Genomic DNA, 22,551 nt, shown 5'->3' with positions numbered 1-22,551 from the left:
ATATTAAATTTCTGATTAATGAGTACAAGTATACATTTCAGTACACGGTAAATTATGCCTCCACTACAGCGCCATAGCGTCAGTTTTCGGTAGTCAATTGTTTGTTGACAGTACGACATCGCATGACTTAGTGATTTAGATTGTTTGATTTTGGACAGTTATTCTCAAATTACTTCCCGTGGACATGGTTTTCGGTTCGGATGAGTATACCTTCGTATAAAATAGCATGAGATTTTACTGTGCTGAAAATTTCAGCTTGCTAGGTCCAGTAGTTAATGAATAATCCGCTGAAATAAAGAACACCTATTTTCTTAATAGAAGTAAAGCCCATATGCTGTTACTGTTTGTTTAAAAATGTAGTATTAAATTCTTTTTTCCCGTGGCTGTAGAAAATTCCATTGTTGCTTCAGTTTTATCAACAAATCAGAAATAGATTAATCATTGACAATTTAACTTTCCGTAAATACATGTATGATTTTTTTTTTAAACCTGCAAGGTAAATACAATTTGGGTGCTTCGAAATAAAGAGTACGTGGTTCGATGAATGTGATCGTGTGGTGGTTTGAGCGTGATAGATTGTGATAGTTATATATATATATATATTTATTACTGCGTAATGTAGATATGTGTATGGCCTGCGTGTAAAATGTACGAAATAGGGTGTTTATAAAATATTACTTCGTGCGAAAATTAGTAGATAATGAATGAATGTAATGATATGTTAATAATATGATATATAATATGAACGAGATGACGACCCCTATATTTAAATGGATAGGCCTAGTGAATTTTATATAGTGAAAATATGAATATGTTTACGAAAAAAAAAAAATCTCTCGCGTTTTGACTTCCACACCAGTGCATTCATCCAACCGAGTTTGCTACTTGAATGTAAATTATAGTTGGGAATTGTGTGTTACTTTGCATTTATGTACCTCATAATAACAGCCCCAGATCTTAAGCCTTTCATCAGATAGGGTAGCATCATGTGGGAATTACTTCTAAAGGATGACAGAAATGATAATTAAGAAAACCGACTGCTATATCCTGTGATCATCGAAAAGTACAGGTTTCGGTCATTTGTACCTTTAACATTCATAGCCTCTCCGAGATTTTTTTTTGTTGCTTACCTTATTTATTTATGGTGCAGTGTTCATATAACTCAGTTCGGACTATCCGATTAAATTAACTGCTACTAAATTAATATTTATGTTAGCGTACCCGGATGTCGACCCCTAGTCCCCTTAAGTATTTTCGTTTCTTTCCTTAGTTTAATTAGATGAGGGAAATTAACGACATCCCAGACTGTGGCGTGTCTGCGCAGGGTAGCTATCGGTGATGTTTTGGTTATTGAAATCACCGATCCAAAATTCAGTTTATTTAATTTTTTTTTTAATTTTGGCAAATCACTAATTAGGGATATCTTAGCTATTACTCTAATTTCATTACTATTCTGGAATCTTCTAGTTTCCAAGTGGTCGGATGATTTTTTTTTTCTTTGAAATCCTAAATTAACGCCTACTCCAACCTTCCGGACGATTTTCGGGACCCTGTTGGTTTGGGCCGGATACGGTTACTAGATAATAATTTTACAAGCAATAACTTGTGAAGTTATTATTTACAAGACACAGACTTGCTCCTTGGCAGCAGGGCGCTCCTTGAGTCTACGTATTTGAGTAGACCACCCTTTTGGCATTTTAATAATATTTTGGCTAAGGATTTGTTGAGAGTGAAATTCGACTTCTGTCTTTGTAGCGTTAGTTATTTCTCACTTAAGTCTTTGGCGCCCCTATTCTTCGTCTTCTTTCTTTTCTATCTCTCTCTCTGTCTTCATTACTTAGAGATTTTTTTTTTCAAATTTTTCAACCTTCCCCCCCCCCGGTTTCTGAAACTCATGAAAACATACAATATTTATATAACTTATTTCGATCGTATGTACTAACTGAGACATCGAGGGATGCAATTCGTGGAGGTATTGCAGCACAACTCAGGACCATTTTCGCGATATTCAATCCACCACGGGAGAAATTGACGGGAAGGTACACTATGCTTTCAGATTCCTAGAAACCTTCGTTATTCATTGATCATACAACTTATATCAATTGATTACTGATTTCTGGTTTTTAATTCTATTGATTGGTCATATAGTGTGTATGTATTAATAGTTTGGGCCCACTAGTTTCGAATAACATTGATTTTTTTTTATATACATATATATATGTACTTACATAGTTTTAAGAGTTACGTGCCTGCTCTATTTGTTGCATTTTCCACCTCTTATATCAACTCATTAAATAACACCAGCTATTTTTTTTGTATATATACGCGGATCTTTAGTAAATTGAAAATGATTATTGATTATCGGGTTTATTCATATGAAATACAATGTTGCAACCTTATGAAGGAAAAAAGGTGAATTTTGATAGTCAGGGTTTTTGTTTTGTCTTTGAGCCAAATAAATATAAATATTTATAAAATATGAATACTTGTCGAATATGAATGGTTATGTAGAATTTAAACGTCGACGAAAGATAGATATTAAGATAGATATTAAAGTGAAATTTATTGTATTGATTAATATGAATACATATATATATATGCGAGTATGTATGTAATGGGCTCGATATTTACCCTGGTCTTGTTAGGTTGCCATAGATTTTTGACACTCGGTATTAATTAACTATTTGTGATATATAGTATTCCCGCGTAAATTGTCATAAATTACTTTTTGTTGAGTTGTTATTAATTTTTGTAACTATTAAAGTGGAATATAATGTTAACTACTGCATGTGAATAAAACAAGTAGCGGGTCGTAAGATAAATAAGAATAACCCTAATCCTTACCCAAATTTACTTTGCGAGTGAAATTAGCAACCTACGAAACAGTGCGCCCCTCCAACGACTTTTTCCATCAGTAAACATGAAACAAATCCTTCCCCTGCGATCGGAAACCAAACTATTCAATATTTAGAATCTTTTGACTACAAGATCTATACTAGGAAAAAATTAGTGATCTTAAATTCAACGAACTGAAAGCTGTTTAATAAGTTAATGTGAATACCGGAACATGGAAATATGTTCCCAATATCTGTGACTGGATTTGATAATTTTTCTTTAATATTAACAAACTTTGAAATTTTAGATCAAGTGCGTCGAGTGACAAAGTGAAAAATATAAACATATATGTGATATGAAGCAGTTAGTTGTCTATAGTTAAAACAAAACCAATTGAATACTCTCATGGACACAAACCACAGTGCGTAGAAAGAGAGTTGGAAAAAGAAGCTATTATCGACGTAAAAACAAAGACTCATAAAACTGTCGATATGTCTCCTATTGAGACAAAGACTCAATAAAATATTACTAAAGTGTTTTTTTTTTGAATGATTAACCAATTATTTTTTCTCTTTTGCCTGCAACGATATGTATTCATTGCATTGAATTTTAAATATATCTTGACCCTTGAAGTTTTTTTTTCTTCTTTTTTCTTGTTTCGTCTTTGGTTTAATTCTTTTTCATGTAATTCAACTTTTAATATATATATATAAAAGGGAAATGTGTTATTTGATCTTGTTGCAAGTAGCGAATTTCTGTGCATGTTTATGAAACATTCTTTTCATGTATTAAATTTTTTTTGTTATGTCAAACTAAATCTTCTTCTATTGAAATGTAATAAATGTCTATAGCAATATAGTTAGGTTAGTTTAATTTAACTAAATACAACCCGAAGTATACATTGTCCTGTATGAATGTGTGTGTGAGTGAAATGTAGGTTTAGTATTAAGTGCATCCATTATCTTGTCATACATGTGTAATTTATTATAATTATTGGTAGTTATCAATTGAACTCATTGAATGTTAATACTAACTTAAGTTGGCTCTATGAAGGAAGTAAAAAGGACTGAAGTAGCCTGAACGAATGATCATCATGAGAGAACTGTGAAAGTCAAAATCTTCGACACATATGTGATACTCTGATTTTTTTTTCCTGTGGTCGTTTCTAACATGCCATCAACTTCGTCGTTCATTTTTCAAATATTGAATATTAGTCTAAACCTTCTGGAAATATTGAATAAACGGTAAAATTAAACTTTCTCATCTATCTCCGAGCTAGATTGGGATAATTCGGTAGTTGGGGTCAAATGGATCTAGATCGGGGATGTATGGGTTAACATGTGTCTATCTTTGATCACCCTAATACCAGACATTTACCCAATAGCTATTGGAAATGATCACAATTAGATAATTATTCACTTTCCTTTACCATATTCCTCAAAATATTTAGTAACAGCTTCCCCTTTATCACCTTCTTACTTTACATCTTTCCTCTTCTATCTTCTTTTTCTTTTCTTCATCTTCTTCTCCTCCTTCTAATTTCTTTTTAATAAAACTGAAAAGGGGGTCGTGACTGGGAATTCTATATGTAATAAACACGGTCATGTATTTATTTATTTTATTTTATTTTCTTTAGAAGTCCGATAAAAAGTTTTCTCGTTTCGATCGAACCTAGTATGTTTCGAAATTAAGAAATGGAAATTATATTCCAATATAATTAGGCATAAGCTGATAGCTTCATGAACATCCCTACCAGGGGTGAAGGGTTCCCACTCACGACTTATTCTGTGCATCACTTTTGTTGCAGATTTTTTTTTTCAATCAGTTTTAGATTGACGAGCGGTGACAGGATTCGTTGTTATGGCAACAGTGGTTTCTATGACAACGGCCCCTTTTTCCAGTTTTAGAATGGCGACACGTGACAAGATTGTTGCCATGGTAACCATGTTTACTGTGGTAACGGATCTGAAAATGCTTATTGAATAATACCAGTTATCATGCCAATCAGCTTGAATTGGTGAACCGCGACAAGAATGTTTGTCATGGCAACGTTTGTTTCCATGGCAACGGATCTCCGTTTAAATGGCGACCGATAGATTTGAAATTTTTTTTAAGAATGTCAAAGAGTGAGGTTGAAGGCATGTTGAATTGATTACAACATTGAAATTAATACGAGAAATTTTATAGTCAAGTGAAACAAGTAGAGTCGTTGGCTACTTTGTCATTTTTGTTTCCTTTTCTAAGGGGGAAAAAGAGAAGGAGTGTCAAAATTTTTCTAAAATAGAACTAAACGCTAGAAGGGTTTCAAGGAAGGAAAGAGAATGGGAGTCCTTTAATTTATGAATAATACTTGTCTGGATAGCGAATAAGTATTTTATAGTATATGTGTATTTCTGATATATATCTTGTCTTTTGTAAAGTGTAAAGTGTCTCAAAACTATGGCAACAAAAAAGGTTGTTGTGTCACAGGACGAGTGTGATGTCACGTGCACTCAATGCACATTAAACGAAAAAGAGAAAAGATCTCGCGCCCCGCGGAGACCTATAAGATGTACCGGTTGTGGACTAAAATGGATCCACTTTGCTTGCTCCAATTTGGACGATACTGCTGAAAATGCAGAAAAAGTTCAAACCGGCGAAATAATGAAATATTGTGAGGAGTGTGAAAAGGACCGAGGCCAAATATCTCCAGCGGAGATATCTGACCTCGACGATGAGGAAAAGAGTGAAAATCAAAGTGATTCTCGGGATCAGACGGCAAACCCGAAGGAAGGAATGTCATCTGGAGGGTCTGACACGTCTGCATTAATTCGCCAGATGATGGAAATGATGCATGAAAAATTTTCTAATATGAACGAAAGATTCACTAACATGGAACAAAATAATACAGAAATGAGGCGTGAGAATGCAGAAATGAGACGTGAAATAAATGAGAAGTTTGATACCTCGAAACGAGAGACCGACGCTCGATTCGAGATATTAAACAATAAATTTGACCAGATTTGTTTAGACTTTGCTTCTTCGATGAGCAAATTGAAAGAGCAAACGTCTACGGAACTAGAGCAGGTTAGATACCGGGCCCAACAGTCTACCGAGCAGCTCAGAGACGAAACAAATAAAAAATTCAACGAAATAGATATAAGGTTTGAGAGTACAAACAAAAGATTTGGTGACATCGAACAAAAAGTTGAACAGCAGCAGGCTGAAATAAGTAGATTGAATGTTGTAATATCCGACCTATCAATAGAAACTAAACTAGAGTCGGTTGACCAAAGAATTAGTCGAATTCAAACCGAAGTAGACAGTATTAAGGGGAATATTACTAAATTGCAAATCGCCAAGTCTGATATCTCCTATCCTTTTCCTGATGGCGATTCTCCAGGGAAAATTCTCCCAGAAACAAGTAACGTCCTCCCGGGTAAGAGTCAAGTGTTGCCCGATGCACGGGACACAGCAATGTATTGCCCCCCGCATCAGCCAACCTCGAAATCATGGTTGAGTAATTTTGATGTACCGATGCAGTCGAGTGTTGTGACTACAACAGTCACTAGCGTAAATGCTCACTCTACCTTTGGAATGGTACAATCGTACAGCGTGCTGCCAGGAGGGGAAAGGAGATGTGCCGGACCGTCGGTTACTACCGTGGTGGGTCCTAAGTTTGAACCTTACATGGTCAACACAAATTACAAAACCTCTCTTGGTCATATGGGAGCGTTCAGTTCAGTGACCACTCCGTCGGTGGCAAATCCGGTGACAACCCCAACTGCTCAGGATAACGCGTTGATTCCACTGGATTCCTTTCCTGCCCCGTATAGTATGAGCTCTAAAGTTTCCCTCCGGGATATTGAACGTTTTCCCACTTTCGATGGGAACATTACTAACGGGTTACCTCGAGTTTTCCTGCGGAGACTGCAGCAATATTTAGACATGTATAAACTTACTGATGGGGAACGCCTGCAGATAGTTGAAAAATGTTTGATCGCCGCTTCGGGCGCATGGTTTGCTTCGGTTAAATACCAAATCCGGACGTTTAGTGATTTTTTGATTCTTTTCAAAGAAGAATATTGTAATGAGCACATCGAACGGCTCCAAAAGAGAAACTTACAATCACTCCGGTATGATCGCTCCAAGTATGGGTCCCTCTTGGACTATGCTTGGAAAATTATCGAACTATATTATCAGATAGCTGAACATCCCTCTCAGGCTGAACTTGTAGATATTATAGTTAACGCTCTTCCACCCGATGAGTCCCGGGCCATAGCGTCCCACTTGTGCCAAACGGTGCGAGAAGTCACCTCACGTTTAGCTGCCTTGTGCGGCAAGGAAGTTGGTGGTCCACCAAAACGATACTTCGCCCGACAGGCAAAAATTCTAAAACCGACGAAGACGAAGGTAACGGCAAGTTGCCAGACAGATTTCCTGAGTTATACCCAAGCTGGATCTCGTTATCCTAGTGGGTATGGCTCAGAAAACAACAATAATGGCCGGCGACTATTTAGGAATCGGCCCATGTTCAACAATCGCCGGAGTTATCGTCCCTATGACCGTACCAACATGGAATCGAACCCGGACAGGGGCGATAACACCAGGAGGAATTTTAACAGGACGTACGGAAGAAGGGAGAACGGTAATAGTCAGAATAATAGTAACAATAATGTAAATCGACCCCAGAATTCAGTCCCTTCGCAAGTGCGTGGTAACGGTGAGCCTAGAACAATATTAAATGGCAGTGATAGACGGGAAACTGCGGACTAATGTCATCGGATATGCTAGTCGACGGGTAAAGCCTTACGAATTGTCTCTGTCGATCTCTCAGTTGGAACTACTGTCCGTTCTGTTCCTATGTGAGCACTTTGAACAACATATTATGGGTCGTATCACGCATGTTCATACCGACAATGCAGCAGTTACTCATGCTTTCACTCAGAAGAACCTTGAACCAAGAACCACCAGGATCCTACTTAAATTACAGAAATTTGATTTAACATTTCAGCACTGTCCAGGCCGCGAGAACATTATCGCCGATACACTTAGTAGGTACCCGCCTGAGGTATTGCTTGAACCCGAAACCCATTATGTGCATTTCCTAACGAAAACACAATATGCTGACATTGATTTAAATCATATCAAGAAAAATCAAGAAACTGATGAATTATGTCAAACGTTCTTAAGGCAATTTGAAAATAGTGGTAATCAGAATAGAATCGCAATGCATTGTGGGTTAATGTACATAAAACCGTTGCGAGTTCAAAAATGGCTTTTAGTAATACCTCAGGCTTGTATTCACCAAATTATCAGTATTGTTCACTCCACAGGTCATTTTGGAGTTCAAAAATGTTATCGCTTTTGTCGCGCAATCTTTTATTGGAAAAATCAAAAAGCTACCATAAAAAATTTCATCCGAAACTGTATCCAATGTGCGGAAACAAAGTTCGCAAACCGAACCATAGCTCAGCAAGAATATCACATAAGAGCAAATGTACCCCATGAGACTCTGGGGGTGGACCTTATTGGGAAATTACCACCTAGCCAGGGATACTATTATATTTTATCATTAATAGATATTTACTCTCGTTTTGTTACTTTTCTTCCGCTCAGAAAAGCTCATACCAAAGAAATAATAACGGTACTAGAGAGAAGATATTTTCACCTTTTACCATATCCTCAAGAATTCTTAAGTGACAGGGGCCCACAGTTCCAGTCCAAACTGTGGCAGGATTTCTGTGCTAAGTATAAAATTAAACACAAGAAAACAGCTAGCTATTCTCCTCAGGGTAACAGCATAACAGAGCGCAGCCATAAAGAGCTCAATAGGTTAGTTCGGTTATGGTGTAATGAAGATCAAACCACCTGGTATAGATATCTTGTAAAAATACAGGACCTTCTTAATAATTCTTATTGCTCAAGTATTGGTTGCACGCCGGCGGAACGTTTTCTGAGTTACTCTGCTGTTGGCAACTACCGGAAGGTGTTCCCATGGCCAAAACAATTAGATTCCGTTGAAAATAGGTTTAAATTTACGGAGATAGATATAAATTCACGAAATTCTAGTAAACGGTCAACACATTCTGTTACTCTGGAGGAAGGTCAACTAGTAATGCTGAAATTACACAACTTATCGTCAATAATAAAGCAGGAATCCGCCAAATGGATGAAAATTTTCACTGGCCCGTTTATCGTGAAAAAATTATTAAAAAACTGCGCTGTTTTGTATAATCTCAAAGGTGAAAGTATCGGAACTCACAATTTTCGAAATTTAAAGATTTTCAATTGTACAGAAGATAAACGTAGTGAATTACTTGCGCAATACCCCAAGTAGATATAATACACTGTCCTAGAGTGACTGGTAACGTTTGAATGGGATGAATGAGTGTGTTAACTTAACAAGCATCATTAGTTAGTATTCCCAATTAGCAAAATTTTGTTATTCTAACAAAATTTTGTTAATGGGCCGGGGAAAACTGTAATGTACCATTACAGTTGAAAGTAATGGCAATTTTTTTTACGCATCCTGTACCTAGTAATTTTTTTTATTCAATTTCGGTTTAGTTACACAATTTATTTACTCTCTTTACTTCGAATTAAATATAATGAACCCAAAGGTTTCGTTAGTAACCATATTCCCACTGTATAATATATTTATTTATATTTTGATTAAGTGTAAATCCCATTTACGGATATATAACTTGAATAGTTACAAGGTTTACCATTCTGACGTCATACCGAAACATAGTTCCGTTATTGGATATAAATTTCCTTAATTTCAGACCAATGTAGAATTTAGCCAGGTACCTAATCTTTCCCTCACCCCCTCTCACTAGTCCATAGTCACTTTCAGATCCGGTTATATCTGGATTTGCCAAATTTCTATTTGCTTTGTAATTTCCGCGGCTAAAGTTTTCGTTCTGATTGGAGGAATTCTCCTACCTCTGGCTTTTTCGGCGCAATGTTATCAGAACAATCGAAGACACCTTGCAAGGAGCAGCTTGTGAATTTTGTGCTACATATTTTTCGGGAAGAATTCCAATTTCCAAGGACAACTAAGGTAACATATAATGTAATTCAATAGTTAAAGATTTACAACGGAATAGGAGCCCGAAAAATCCGCAAATTTTGGTAAAGAAGCTGCAATTCAGTGAAATAACAAATTCCAGTTCTGTTTACTAGGAAGCCATGTTTGCTGCCTATCGAGAATAGACAACAGTGAAAGAGTGACTTTATTTTTTTTATTTCAAACTCAAGTAGGGATTAGGGAAATTACGACCTGTTTGGTGCATGTTGTTCGTGTATTAAGTAAATGTGACTTTCTATTATTTATTCAGTAATCGCATGTACGTAGGTTTGATGGTTGTAAAGTGAATAATAATAATGGCAGCTTAAGTTAGCTTAAAAGGGCTCCTATCCCCTTTTCCAAATTGAACCAGTTCTAGCGGGGGAATGGGTTAGTTATTGTTCGTTTTAGGGCCTTTTCCCCTTTCAGGGGAAGGGTCCCTCCATAAACCTCGTTAAGGTTCCCCCAGGGCATCAATTTTTGGCAATCATTATGTAAACAATTGGTCAGGTCAATTAGACCTAGTGTTTACCTTTCTCATTTTACCCCCTTTAAATTAAATAGAGCCGACTATGTATATATCGACGAGGGAGTAATGTATTTTAAATTTAATGTGTTAGGTTATTTTCGTCAACATGCATGTAACTAAATGGTGCATGTTTAGTTTAGTTAGTTGTCTTTATGTATAGTACTAACAGTGGTGTATGTAGTTAGTAGTTTTGTGTGAGTGTGTGAATTTTCGATTTGGACAGTGTATAAATATGCTTTAATTTAGTACCATTTTTCTAACATAAATAAACCAGAGTAAATATTAAATTTCTGATTAATGAGTACAAGTATACATTTCAGTACACGGTAAATTATGCCTCCACTACAGCGCAGGCCCGCAACTAGGGTTTCTGTCACCCGGGGCAAACACACAATTCGGCGCCCCCCTCCCCCCAGGTTTAGTCGAAAAGTATCACTTACTTATGGATTACATGTAAATAACATTCTTAATGAAACCAGTTATATCGATTTTTAAATACTTTAATCAAACTTACTTTAACCACAAAAATATATTACATTCGTTATGTGCTCACAAGTTTTAAGAATAATTTTGTACATACATTTTGTTTTAATGTTGTATGAAGAAATCAAAACAAAATGAACTAGAAAATATTTGCCACATTATACAGTTATTAATTGAAATAACACATTTAGTTTTAATAACCCGAAGAATAATTATGAACATACGCTTTCATATTAAAATAAGAAACTAATACAAAATAAACTAGAAAATATCTAGTACATCATAAAGTTATAATTGAAATAACATTTAGTTCTAATAAACCCAAAAATAATTTTGTACATAAGCTTTCATTTAAAAATATAAAAACAATACAAAATAAACTTGAAAATATCTGGTATATTATAAATAGAGCAACCCAAAAGCATAAAAAGCATAATAGCAATTTAGACATATGGTTGGTACCTTGAACATGGGTGTGGTTGTCTAAGGGTCGAGAAGAAACTAATTTTAAAGAATAATAAAGCATAATTTTAGAAAATAAAGCATAATTTAAAATACATAGCATAATTCTTGGAAATTCTATTTAACTGCGTTTAACATATACTATATTAATATTTTTTTAAAAAATATTTACAATGCAAAATCATTGAGAACATAACAATGCAACAATGAAAAGCTTATTTTTATTTCTGTAAAGTTTTCGGTGTAATCCTTTGATGTGGAGAAAAGAAGAAAAGAAGAAAACTTTCCATCAACAATGAAGCACACAAGAACTCCACACTATATTGTTATGTGTACCTCTCGAACTTGAGCACTTTCTGTACTTTTTGTGCACCTTTCTGTATACTTTCTCTTTCTGAATATATGCATCTCTAAGGTGCACACAAGTGATAGAAAAAACTGATTCGAGCAAAGCATATCTCTTTACAGTGTATTAACTAGAAAGTTCATTAAATATGAAAGAAATTGCTTCATAAAATATTAATAAATAGATCAAGATATTTAGATTATTTAATGTATAGTAAATATTATACATTATACACGATTAATGTAAAACAATGATTGAAATTAACAATAAAGCATAAGTTGGACTGATAGATAACAATTCAAAATGCCTCGAAAAGCTCTCAAGCAAAACTAATAGATAAAACTTTATACAGCCTTCACTCGCAAAATCCCTTAGTAGGCGTACAAGAAACAATTAAATACACCGAGGCGTGTAACTTATCTTTTCCGCCACAAAACTGCCCTCTAGTTTAAAAACATTACAGCAATTGCGTAACATTACAGGGGGCGCGTCTGAGCAAAACTCTTCAACCACCAGCAAGCAACAAAAATCGGTAACTTTTCGCCCCCGCCCCTATTGATAACAGCGTTTTAAACTTCAGAGCTGTTCTCAATGGAATTATAGAGCTTCTTCGTGGCTAAGCGGTTAGCGTACGCGCCTTTGGCGTGGGAGACCCGGGTTCGATTCCTGGCGGGAGCTCATGTGGTTCGGATTCCACGTTAATCAGTAGGTCCACGTCTAGGGATGCGCACGAGACGAGTCGAGACAGAATTTTCCTGACAAATTTCGAGTCGAGACACAGCTCTTCCAATAGAAAAGTATACATTTTTCGAGTCGAGACATCACTTTTACAGCACATTTTCGAGACGAGACAGCCTCAAATCTTATCTTGTGCGCATCCCTATCCACGTCTCATATAGCCTTGCTGCTGAAAGGGACGTTAAACTCAAAATCAACTCAACTCAATGGAATTATACAGACAAACAGCTCCTTGTGGTAGGAAAAGGAAAGGGGGGGCGGATTCTCTGTGGTCACCCAAGGGAACAAATGCATGCAATATTAGGTTTTTAATGTATGACATTACACCTATTTAGATGAGACTCTCTCTCTCTCTCTCTCTCTCTCTCTCTAAAAGAGGTCTCATGGAAAAGGCCAAGTAAACTTTTGATTTCCTTTAACCTCTAGAAAGAGTTCCTCAAGGGAAAGGGTGCGATTTTTAAAACAATTGATATACTATCTTCTTTCTGGCGCCCCCTCCAACCACGCGCCCGGGGCACGTGCCCCCTCTGCCCCCCCCTAGTTGCGGCCCTGCTACAGCGCCATAGCGTCAGTTTTCGGTAGTCAATTGTTTGTTGACAGTACGACATCGCATGACTTAGTGATTTAGATTGTTTGATTTTGGACAGTTATTCTCAAATTACTTCCCGTGGACATGGTTTTCGGTTCGGATGAGTATACCTTCGTATAAAATAGCATGAGATCTTACTGTGCTGAAAATTTCAGCTTGCTAGGTCCAGTAGTTAATGAATAATCCGCTGAAATAAAGAACACCTATTTTCTTAATAGAAGTAAAGCCCATATGCTGTTACTGTTTGTTTAAAAATGTAGTATTAAATTCTTTTTTCCCGTGGCTGTAGAAAATTCCATTGTTGCTTCAGTTTTATCAACAAATCAGAAATAGATTAATCATTGACAATTTAACTTTCCGTAAATACATGTATGATTTTTTTTTTAAACCTGCAAGGTAAATACAATTTGGGTGCTTCGAAATAAAGAGTACGTGGTTCGATGAATGTGATCGTGTGGTGGTTTGAGCGTGATAGATTGTGATAGTTATATATATATATATATTTATTACTGCGTAATGTAGATATGTGTATGGCCTGCGTGTAAAATGTACGAAATAGGGTGTTTATAAAATATTACTTCGTGCGAAAATTAGTAGATAATGAATGAATGTAATGATATGTTAATAATATGATATATAATATGAACGAGATGACGACCCCTATATTTAAATGGATAGGCCTAGTGAATTTTATATAGTGAAAATATGAATATGTTTACGAAAAAAAAAAATCTCTCGCGTTTTGACTTCCACACCAGTGCATTCATCCAACCGAGTTTGCTACTTGAATGTAAATTATAGTTGGGAATTGTGTGTTACTTTGCATTTATGTACCTCATAATAACAGCCCCAGATCTTAAGCCTTTCATCAGATAGGGTAGCATCATGTGGGAATTACTTCTAAAGGATGACAGAAATGATAATTAAGAAAACCGACTGCTATATCCTGTGATCATCGAAAAGTACAGGTTTCGGTCATTTGTACCTTTAACATTCATAGCCTCTCCGAGATTTTTTTTTGTTGCTTACCTTATTTATTTATGGTGCAGTGTTCATATAACTCAGTTCGGACTATCCGATTAAATTAACTGCTACTAAATTAATATTTATGTTAGCGTACCCGGATGTCGACCCCTAGTCCCCTTAAGTATTTTCGTTTCTTTCCTTAGTTTAATTAGATGAGGGAAATTAACGACATCCCAGACTGTGGCGTGTCTGCGCAGGGTAGCTATCGGTGATGTTTTGGTTATTGAAATCACCGATCCAAAATTCAGTTTATTTAATTTTTTTTTTAATTTTGGCAAATCACTAATTAGGGATATCTTAGCTATTACTCTAATTTCATTACTATTCTGGAATCTTCTAGTTTCCAAGTGGTCGGATGATTTTTTTTTCTTTGAAATCCTAAATTAACGCCTACTCCAACCTTCCGGACGATTTTCGGGACCCTGTTGGTTTGGGCCGGATACGGTTACTAGATAATAATTTTACAAGCAATAACTTGTGAAGTTATTATTTACAAGACACAGACTTGCTCCTTGGCAGCAGGGCGCTCCTTGAGTCTACGTATTTGAGTAGACCACCCTTTTGGCATTTTAATAATATTTTGGCTAAGGATTTGTTGAGAGTGAAATTCGACTTCTGTCTTTGTAGCGTTAGTTATTTCTCACTTAAGTCTTTGGCGCCCCTATTCTTCGTCTTCTTTCTTTTCTATCTCTCTCTCTGTCTTCATTACTTAGAGATTTTTTTTTTCAAATTTTTCAACCTTCCCCCCCCCGGTTTCTGAAACTCATGAAAACATACAATATTTATATAACTTATTTCGATCGTATGTACTAACTGAGACATCGAGGGATGCAATTCGTGGAGGTATTGCAGCACAACTCAGGACCATTTTCGCGATATTCAATCCACCACGGGAGAAATTGACGGGAAGGTACACTATGCTTTCAGATTCCTAGAAACCTTCGTTATTCATTGATCATACAACTTATATCAATTGATTACTGATTTCTGGTTTTTAATTCTATTGATTGGTCATATAGTGTGTATGTATTAATAGTTTGGGCCCACTAGTTTCGAATAACATTGATTTTTTTTTATATACATATATATATGTACTTACATAGTTTTAAGAGTTACGTGCCTGCTCTATTTGTTGCATTTTCCACCTCTTATATCAACTCATTAAATAACACCAGCTATTTTTTTTTGTATATATACGCGGATCTTTAGTAAATTGAAAATGATTATTGATTATCGGGTTTATTCATATGAAATACAATGTTGCAACCTTATGAAGGAAAAAAGGTGAATTTTGATAGTCAGGGTTTTTGTTTTGTCTTTGAGCCAAATAAATATAAATATTTATAAAATATGAATACTTGTCGAATATGAATGGTTATGTAGAATTTAAACGTCGACGAAATATTAAGATAGATATTAAAGTGAAATTTATTGTATTGATTAATATGAATACATATATATATATGCGAGTATGTATGTAATGGGCTCGATATTTACCCTGGTCTTGTTAGGTTGCCATAGATTTTTGACACTCGGTATTAATTAACTATTTGTGATATATAGTATTCCCGCGTAAATTGTCATAAATTACTTTTTGTTGAGTTGTTATTAATTTTTGTAACTATTAAAGTGGAATATAATGTTAACTACTGCATGTGAATAAAACAAGTAGCGGGTCGTAAGATAAATAAGAATAACCCTAATCCTTACCCAAATTTACTTTGCGAGTGAAATTAGCAACCTACGAAACAGTGCGCCCCTCCAACGACTTTTTCCATCAGTAAACATGAAACAAATCCTTCCCCTGCGATCGGAAACCAAACTATTCAATATTTAGAATCTTTTGACTACAAGATCTATACTAGGAAAAAATTAGTGATCTTAAATTCAACGAACTGAAAGCTGTTTAATAAGTTAATGTGAATACCGGAACATGGAAATATGTTCCCAATATCTGTGACTGGATTTGATAATTTTTCTTTAATATTAACAAACTTTGAAATTTTAGATCAAGTGCGTCGAGTGACAAAGTGAAAAATATAAACATATATGTGATATGAAGCAGTTAGTTGTCTATAGTTAAAACAAAACCAATTGAATACTCTCATGGACACAAACCACAGTGCGTAGAAAGAGAGTTGGAAAAAGAAGCTATTATCGACGTAAAAACAAAGACTCATAAAACTGTCGATATGTCTCCTATTGAGACAAAGACTCAATAAAATATTACTAAAGTGTTTTTTTTTGAATGATTAACCAATTATTTTTTCTCTTTTGCCTGCAACGATATGTATTCATTGCATTGAATTTTAAATATATCTTGACCCTTGAAGTTTTTTTTCTTCTTTTTTCTTGTTTCGTCTTTGGTTTAATTCTTTTTCATGTAATTCAACTTTTAATATATATATATATAAAAGGGAAATGTGTTATTTGATCTTGTTGCAAGTAGCGAATTTCTGTGCATGTTTATGAAACATTCTTTTCATGTATTAATTTTTTTTTGTTATGTCAAACTAAATCTTCTTCTATTGAAATGTAATAAATGTCTATAGCAATATAGTTAGGTTAGTTTAATTTAACTAAATACAACCCGAAGTATACATTGTCCTGTATGAATGTGTGTGTGAGTGAAATGTAGGTTTAGTATTAAGTGCATCCATTATCTTGTCATACATGTGTAATTTATTATAATTATTGGTAGTTATCAATTGAACTCATTGAATGTTAATACTAACTTAAGTTGGCTCTATGAAGGAAGTAAAAAGGACTGAAGTAGCCTGAACGAATGATCATCATGAGAGAACTGTGAAAGTCAAAATCTTCGACACATATGTGATACTCTGATTTTTTTTTCCTGTGGTCGTTTCTAACATGCCATCAACTTCGTCGTTCATTTTTCAAATATTGAATATTAGTCTAAACCTTCTGGAAATATTGAATAAACGGTAAAATTAAACTTTCTCATCTATCTCCGAGCTAGATTGGGATAATTCGGTAGTTGGGGTCAAATGGATCTAGATCGGGGATGTATGGGTTAACATGTGTCTATCTTTGATCACCCTAATACCAGACATTTACCCAATAGCTATTGGAAATGATCACAATTAGATAATTATTCACTTTCCTTTACCATATTCCTCAAAATATTTAGTAACAGCTTCCCCTTTATCACCTTCTTACTTTACATCTTTCCTCTTCTATCTTCTTTTTCTTTTCTTCATCTTCTTCTCCTCCTTCTAATTTCTTTTTAATAAAACTGAAAAGGGGGTCGTGACTGGGAATTCTATATGTAATAAACACGGTCATGTATTTATTTATTTTATTTTATTTTCTTTAGAAGTCCGATAAAAAGTTTTCTCGTTTCGATCGAACCTAGTATGTTTCGAAATTAAGAAATGGAAATTATATTCCAATATAATTAGGCATAAGCTGATAGCTTCATGAACATCCCTACCAGGGGTGAAGGGTTCCCACTCACGACTTATTCTGTGCATCACTTTTGTTGCAGATTTTTTTTTTTCAATCAGTTTTAGATTGACGAGCGGTGACAGGATTCGTTGTTATGGCAACAGTGGTTTCTATGACAACGGCCCCTTTTTCCAGTTTTAAGAATGGAGCGTGTAATAAATTCAGAAGGGTCTTGGACACAATATTAATGTCCCCGCCTTAACTCCCGAAAACAGCCCTTTTCAGGGCTACCTAAACGCTTCTGAAAATATTTTTAGAAGTAAACCACTCCTTGTATCCGATTTCTGTGCAATCCTACTAACAAAAGAATGATAATTAGCTGTAGGCTTTGAACTCAAGACCTCTTTATTGGCAAGTCCGTACTCTACCAGTGAGCTAACATGAACACGCAAACCCAACCTGAAGAAACACGATTTTCAATTTCTGGTATTCGATGACAATGATGCTCATATACTTGGCAAATGTTGTATTCAACTTGGGATATTCCGCAACACACACACACACACACACACATAAACAAAGCGAAGAGAGAGAGAGAGAGAGAGAGAGAGAGAGAGAGAGATGAATATACAAAAGCATATTCAACGTATTCGAATGAGATTCTAAGTAACGACATTCCGTTCTAAAGAGAGTTTGTGTTTCTTCCCGTGACGTTAAGGGGATCCGGAAAAGTTATGTGTCTTGAAGCAGGATACGACTTTGGATACTCTGTTTATACACTTTCTATATCCGTAGGAATATATTATATTTCACGAATGTAAATGACATGCTGTAATGAGAATAATGAGAAGTTACATCTGTATGACAAATAGATGCAAATAAATACACTACATAACTTATTTATTGCTATTGAACGAGTTTCTTAAGTTGTATTTATATCCTCATATATAATACCGACCTACTGTGAAAATTATCTCAGATGTTATATTTTAAACATAATAATTACTATGTTCTGCAATGATTATGTTATATATACACAACTTATGTATTCTAATGTAATTATTTTATATAATTTTTCATGCATTGCGGAAAATATAATTTTAAAAAAAGGACTAACCTAGACGGGATTCGAACTCTCAACCTTAAGATTTGAAATCCGACAGCTTACCAATGAGCTAACACAAAGACTTCTAGAACTATGCTTCTAGCGATGTATAACGGATCTCAAGATAATTATGACATTCATATCCATTACAAACGCTGTTTCTGTTCTACTTTGACTTTTATTTTAGTACTCGGGCGATAATTATGTTCTATTTCTTAACTTTGAGCATTCTTTTACATATGGAAAGATTCTTTCACGTATTTAAATGTTCCATTACGTATGGAGAGCTAAATGACAAACAAGCATGTGCTGACATTAAAAAAAAAAAAAAAAGTTTCGAAATATTGTATCATTAAGTATTTCAATCAATGTTGCTTTTTTAAACACTTGGTAACAAGTCTTATTATATTTAAAAGAAGAAAAACAAATATGCAAACTTTTTCCCGATTGCAAAGGCTGGCTTGGAGGTTCGAACCTGGCTTACTTTTTCCCGAAGATACCCGAAGCTGGACTTAGAAAATTTTTGCCTCAAAACACCAATAAAGAATGCGCTCAACCTTTTTGAGACAAGGTGTACATACAAATCCTGAATAGAGGTAGCAGATATCAAATAGACTATATTATTATTCAGGACAAGTATCGAAATAGCTTCAAAAAAATGCAAAGAGCCTTCCCAGGCCAACATTTTCTCTGGTCATAATCTTATGCTGGCCGAAGTGAATATTCAGCTGAAGCGTAGCCAGACGAAAAGTAGGTATTAATACTGAAAAATGGAAAAATGAAGAAATATCTTTGTACAAAAATTCTAAGGAAAGTACGCGAACGAGAAAAGAATATTTGTAGATAATAAGACATTGGGAGCATTTTAAATTTTGCATAGAACAGGCTGCAGAAGAAGTAGTAGCGCGAACACAAAATGAATAAGAAACCATGGGCTGCAGAAGAGATTTGCAGCATATGAGAGAAAGGAAGGCGTGGAAATAGGTTACTAATAGAAAATGGCAGAGATGTAGTGGAAGTTAAACAACGAATTAAGAAGAGAAACAGACAGAGCAAGGAATGAGTTTTACAAAAGGAAATGTGAGGACATAGAAGAATTAGAAAGAGTTAGGAAATATACAAAGAGTAGATATCTATGGAACTTAGAAGAATACAAGGATATATTGCTATGGCACTTGAAAATAAGAGTGGATAGGTAGTGAACGGGACAAAGGCAAGAAAGAATTGTTGCACCTCTGCAATGAAATATAGGAAACAGGAGAGTGACCAAAAGATTTTCTGGAGACTATCATGATACTGTTGGCTAAGAAATCAAACTCAGAGAGATGTCAAATCTATAGTCTCACATCAAATGCAGCAAAAAGAGGAGGAAATGACAGGGGGTTCAGTTGGAAGAGGTTCGACAGGGATCTTCATTCGCCGACGTTATTTAACATTTATCTATGTAGGAGGACAGTAAAGGAGAACCTACATAATTAAGATAGTATTTCGATAGGGAGCTAAATGATTCGGTGTATAGGATTTGCAGATGATATGGTACTTGTTACAGAGTCTGAAAATAGTCAATAAGATTTTAGGGAACTTGAAGAAAATGGGATAAAAATAAATGACATAGATAAAAAAGCATGGTGGTTACAACTAAGAAGTGGGTGTCAAATATAGAAGTAGGAGGGAGAGAACAGGTGACTAGTTTTTCGATACCTGGGTAGTAATGTTAATGCTGACATGAAGTGCGAACGTGGACTAAAAGCAAGAATAGAAATGGTGAAAGAATCAGATAGGAGGAAGAAACTTCTATTTTGTGGGTCCTTGAACAAAGTTAAGAAAAAGACACACAAAATGTTTCATGTGGAGTATTTTACTATACAGTGCAGAAACATGGACATTGCAAAAGCGTCGAGAAAGATTAAAAGCCTTTGAAATGAGTGTATTGAGAAGAAGGGAGAAAATTAGATGAGTCGAACGGGAAACCAAGATGTTAGAAATATTGAGGCAGAAATACAAATGTTAGAAATAGTCGACAATTTTAGATATTTTTTTGGAGTGTGTAATGACAGCAAAGAAAAGGAGGGAGCGAAGTAGTTACAGCTGAGGACGGTATCAAAACAGAAAAGTTGTATGTAAAGTTAAGAGTCTTCATCCCGGCGAAATTAAAATACCTCTAATTTTACAGTAATTATGCGATATCTTCAAATAGATAAAAGATAATAGAAATGTGGAACAAGAGCGCCCTAGACAATATCATTTTACATGAGAAACCGTTATCACGACTCACTTATCTGCTTTCGATTTCGAGTCATTTTGAAAATCGGCATTTATTTTCGCGTTTCTAAACAGCTGAAAACTGAAAGTCGCTAGGTGACTTGTGATAACGCTACCTCACGCAAAATAATATTGTCTAGGGCGCTCTTGTTCCATATTTCAATTATCTTTTATCTATTTGAAGATATCATTGTAAAATTAGCGGTATTTTAATTTCGCCGGGATGAAGACTCTTAAGAAAGGTTATCTGAAGAAAGTGGAGCACGAAAGTTTCTCATTGCAGTTTGCTGTTTGTTTGTTTGTTAGTCAAATCTTACAACTTATATTTCACGCACTTTTACACTAACTAGAGAAATTTTGTACAAATGCATAAATCCAATGACACGACATTATTTTGACAACTTTCTCCTCTAGTTTGTTGTTTATGTGTAAAACTATTTATTTAGACATAATTATTGAGCACCTGATGCTTATACAACCTTAACATTCACAGAAATTTGGTTGCTCTCAGGTAATTAGGAGTAAAAATGACTAGGATGTTGAATAGACTAAAAAACTATATAACAGCGATCAAAAAAACACTTTTTGAGTACAAGCTTTTTATACAATACATTATTTTATTTTAATTGGTGTAGGAAATTGAAGAAAGTGAATAAAAATTTGAGACGTGACTCCTAAGCTTTAATAACAGTTTTAGTTTCTTCTATCTGTTTCACCAATCAATTCTCTTTTTATATATATGTAGGTTAAATTTATTTACTTATGTGTATTTATTTTAAAGTTATGTGTTCTACACCATTTCTTGCTGAGGTAATATTTTGAATTTGTTCTGTGATTTCTTCATAAGTAGGAAAGTAAGAAGGGATGACATAGTCTTATCGTTTCAGGAATGGAGTGGCAGTGTGACTGGACCTACAGTGAACCTCCAAAGAACTTCGTTGCTGATCGTCCGTTTGTATTTATGATATACGACGTTTTTAGCTGTACAATTCTTTTCATTGGGTGCTTGAAGACTCCAAGTACATCAAGATATGAAGACAGCTGAAATAACTTACTCTACATTTCGATTAAAAAAGAAAAACAAAAATCCACGAATGTCTGTCTTGGTTTGAGAAGTTTTACGATATGTGCTTAGAATTACAAAAACTAAAGGCGTATATTGACTGCAATAAAGTTTAGCTACAAAGTTATATATCAGAATGTTATATATTGTTAAAGATCTCTCAACAATAGGAAGTTGGTCAAGTTTCCTTGAACATAACTATACAGCCCGTTTATAATTATTCCAAAGTCAAAGGAAATTAGAGTCCTGTTTATTAAGATAAAGTCTGTAAAGTGTAATGGAAATTGTATTATAATATTTAAATGATCCATTTGTATATAGTGTTTTCGTAATTTCTTTGTACGTGTTAATAAATGCTTGCGAGAACATGACAAGTATATGTACAGTCACGAAATAATTTTGTATTAGAAGTTACAGAATAGAGAGAAATTATTTCCAATCCTGTTTACGTAATTTATTTAACTCAATCGAAAGATTGACTGCTTCCGCGTGAGGTCTGCAAACAATTTTTGTTGTTTACTAAAAAACAATTTTCGTTTCGATACTAAGCTTAGTGCTTTGATATAGAGAGGGAACACAGACTATGAATTTCTTTGACAATAAGAAAATCAGCAAAATAATTAATAGGCTACAGAATAGTTTATACAGGGTGGT

The 22,551-nt window shown here is 34.8% G+C and overlaps 1 protein-coding gene across 1 annotated transcript in view; it reads left to right on the top strand.

Annotated features, from left to right (window-relative positions):
• LOC145685855 (leukocyte elastase inhibitor-like) overlaps positions 1 to 22,280 on the top strand; it is a 164,904-nt gene extending 142,624 nt beyond the window's left edge. The window contains exon 8 of the mRNA XM_081758484.1: positions 21,722 to 22,280. Within this exon, the coding sequence (XP_081614610.1) occupies positions 21,722 to 21,879 (158 nt within the window). The 3' untranslated portion in view covers positions 21,880 to 22,280. The remainder of the gene's footprint in view (positions 1 to 21,721) is intronic.
• Positions 22,281 to 22,551: the final 271 nt, after the last annotated feature.

This window comes from Thermobia domestica, chromosome 5, assembly GCF_964235325.1.
Source record: "Thermobia domestica chromosome 5, izTheDome1.hap1.1, whole genome shotgun sequence".
Classification (NCBI taxonomy): domain Eukaryota; kingdom Metazoa; phylum Arthropoda; class Insecta; order Zygentoma; family Lepismatidae; genus Thermobia; species Thermobia domestica.
The sequence above is the reverse complement of the archived record's forward strand: the minus strand, read 5'-3'. Positions and strand labels throughout refer to the sequence as shown.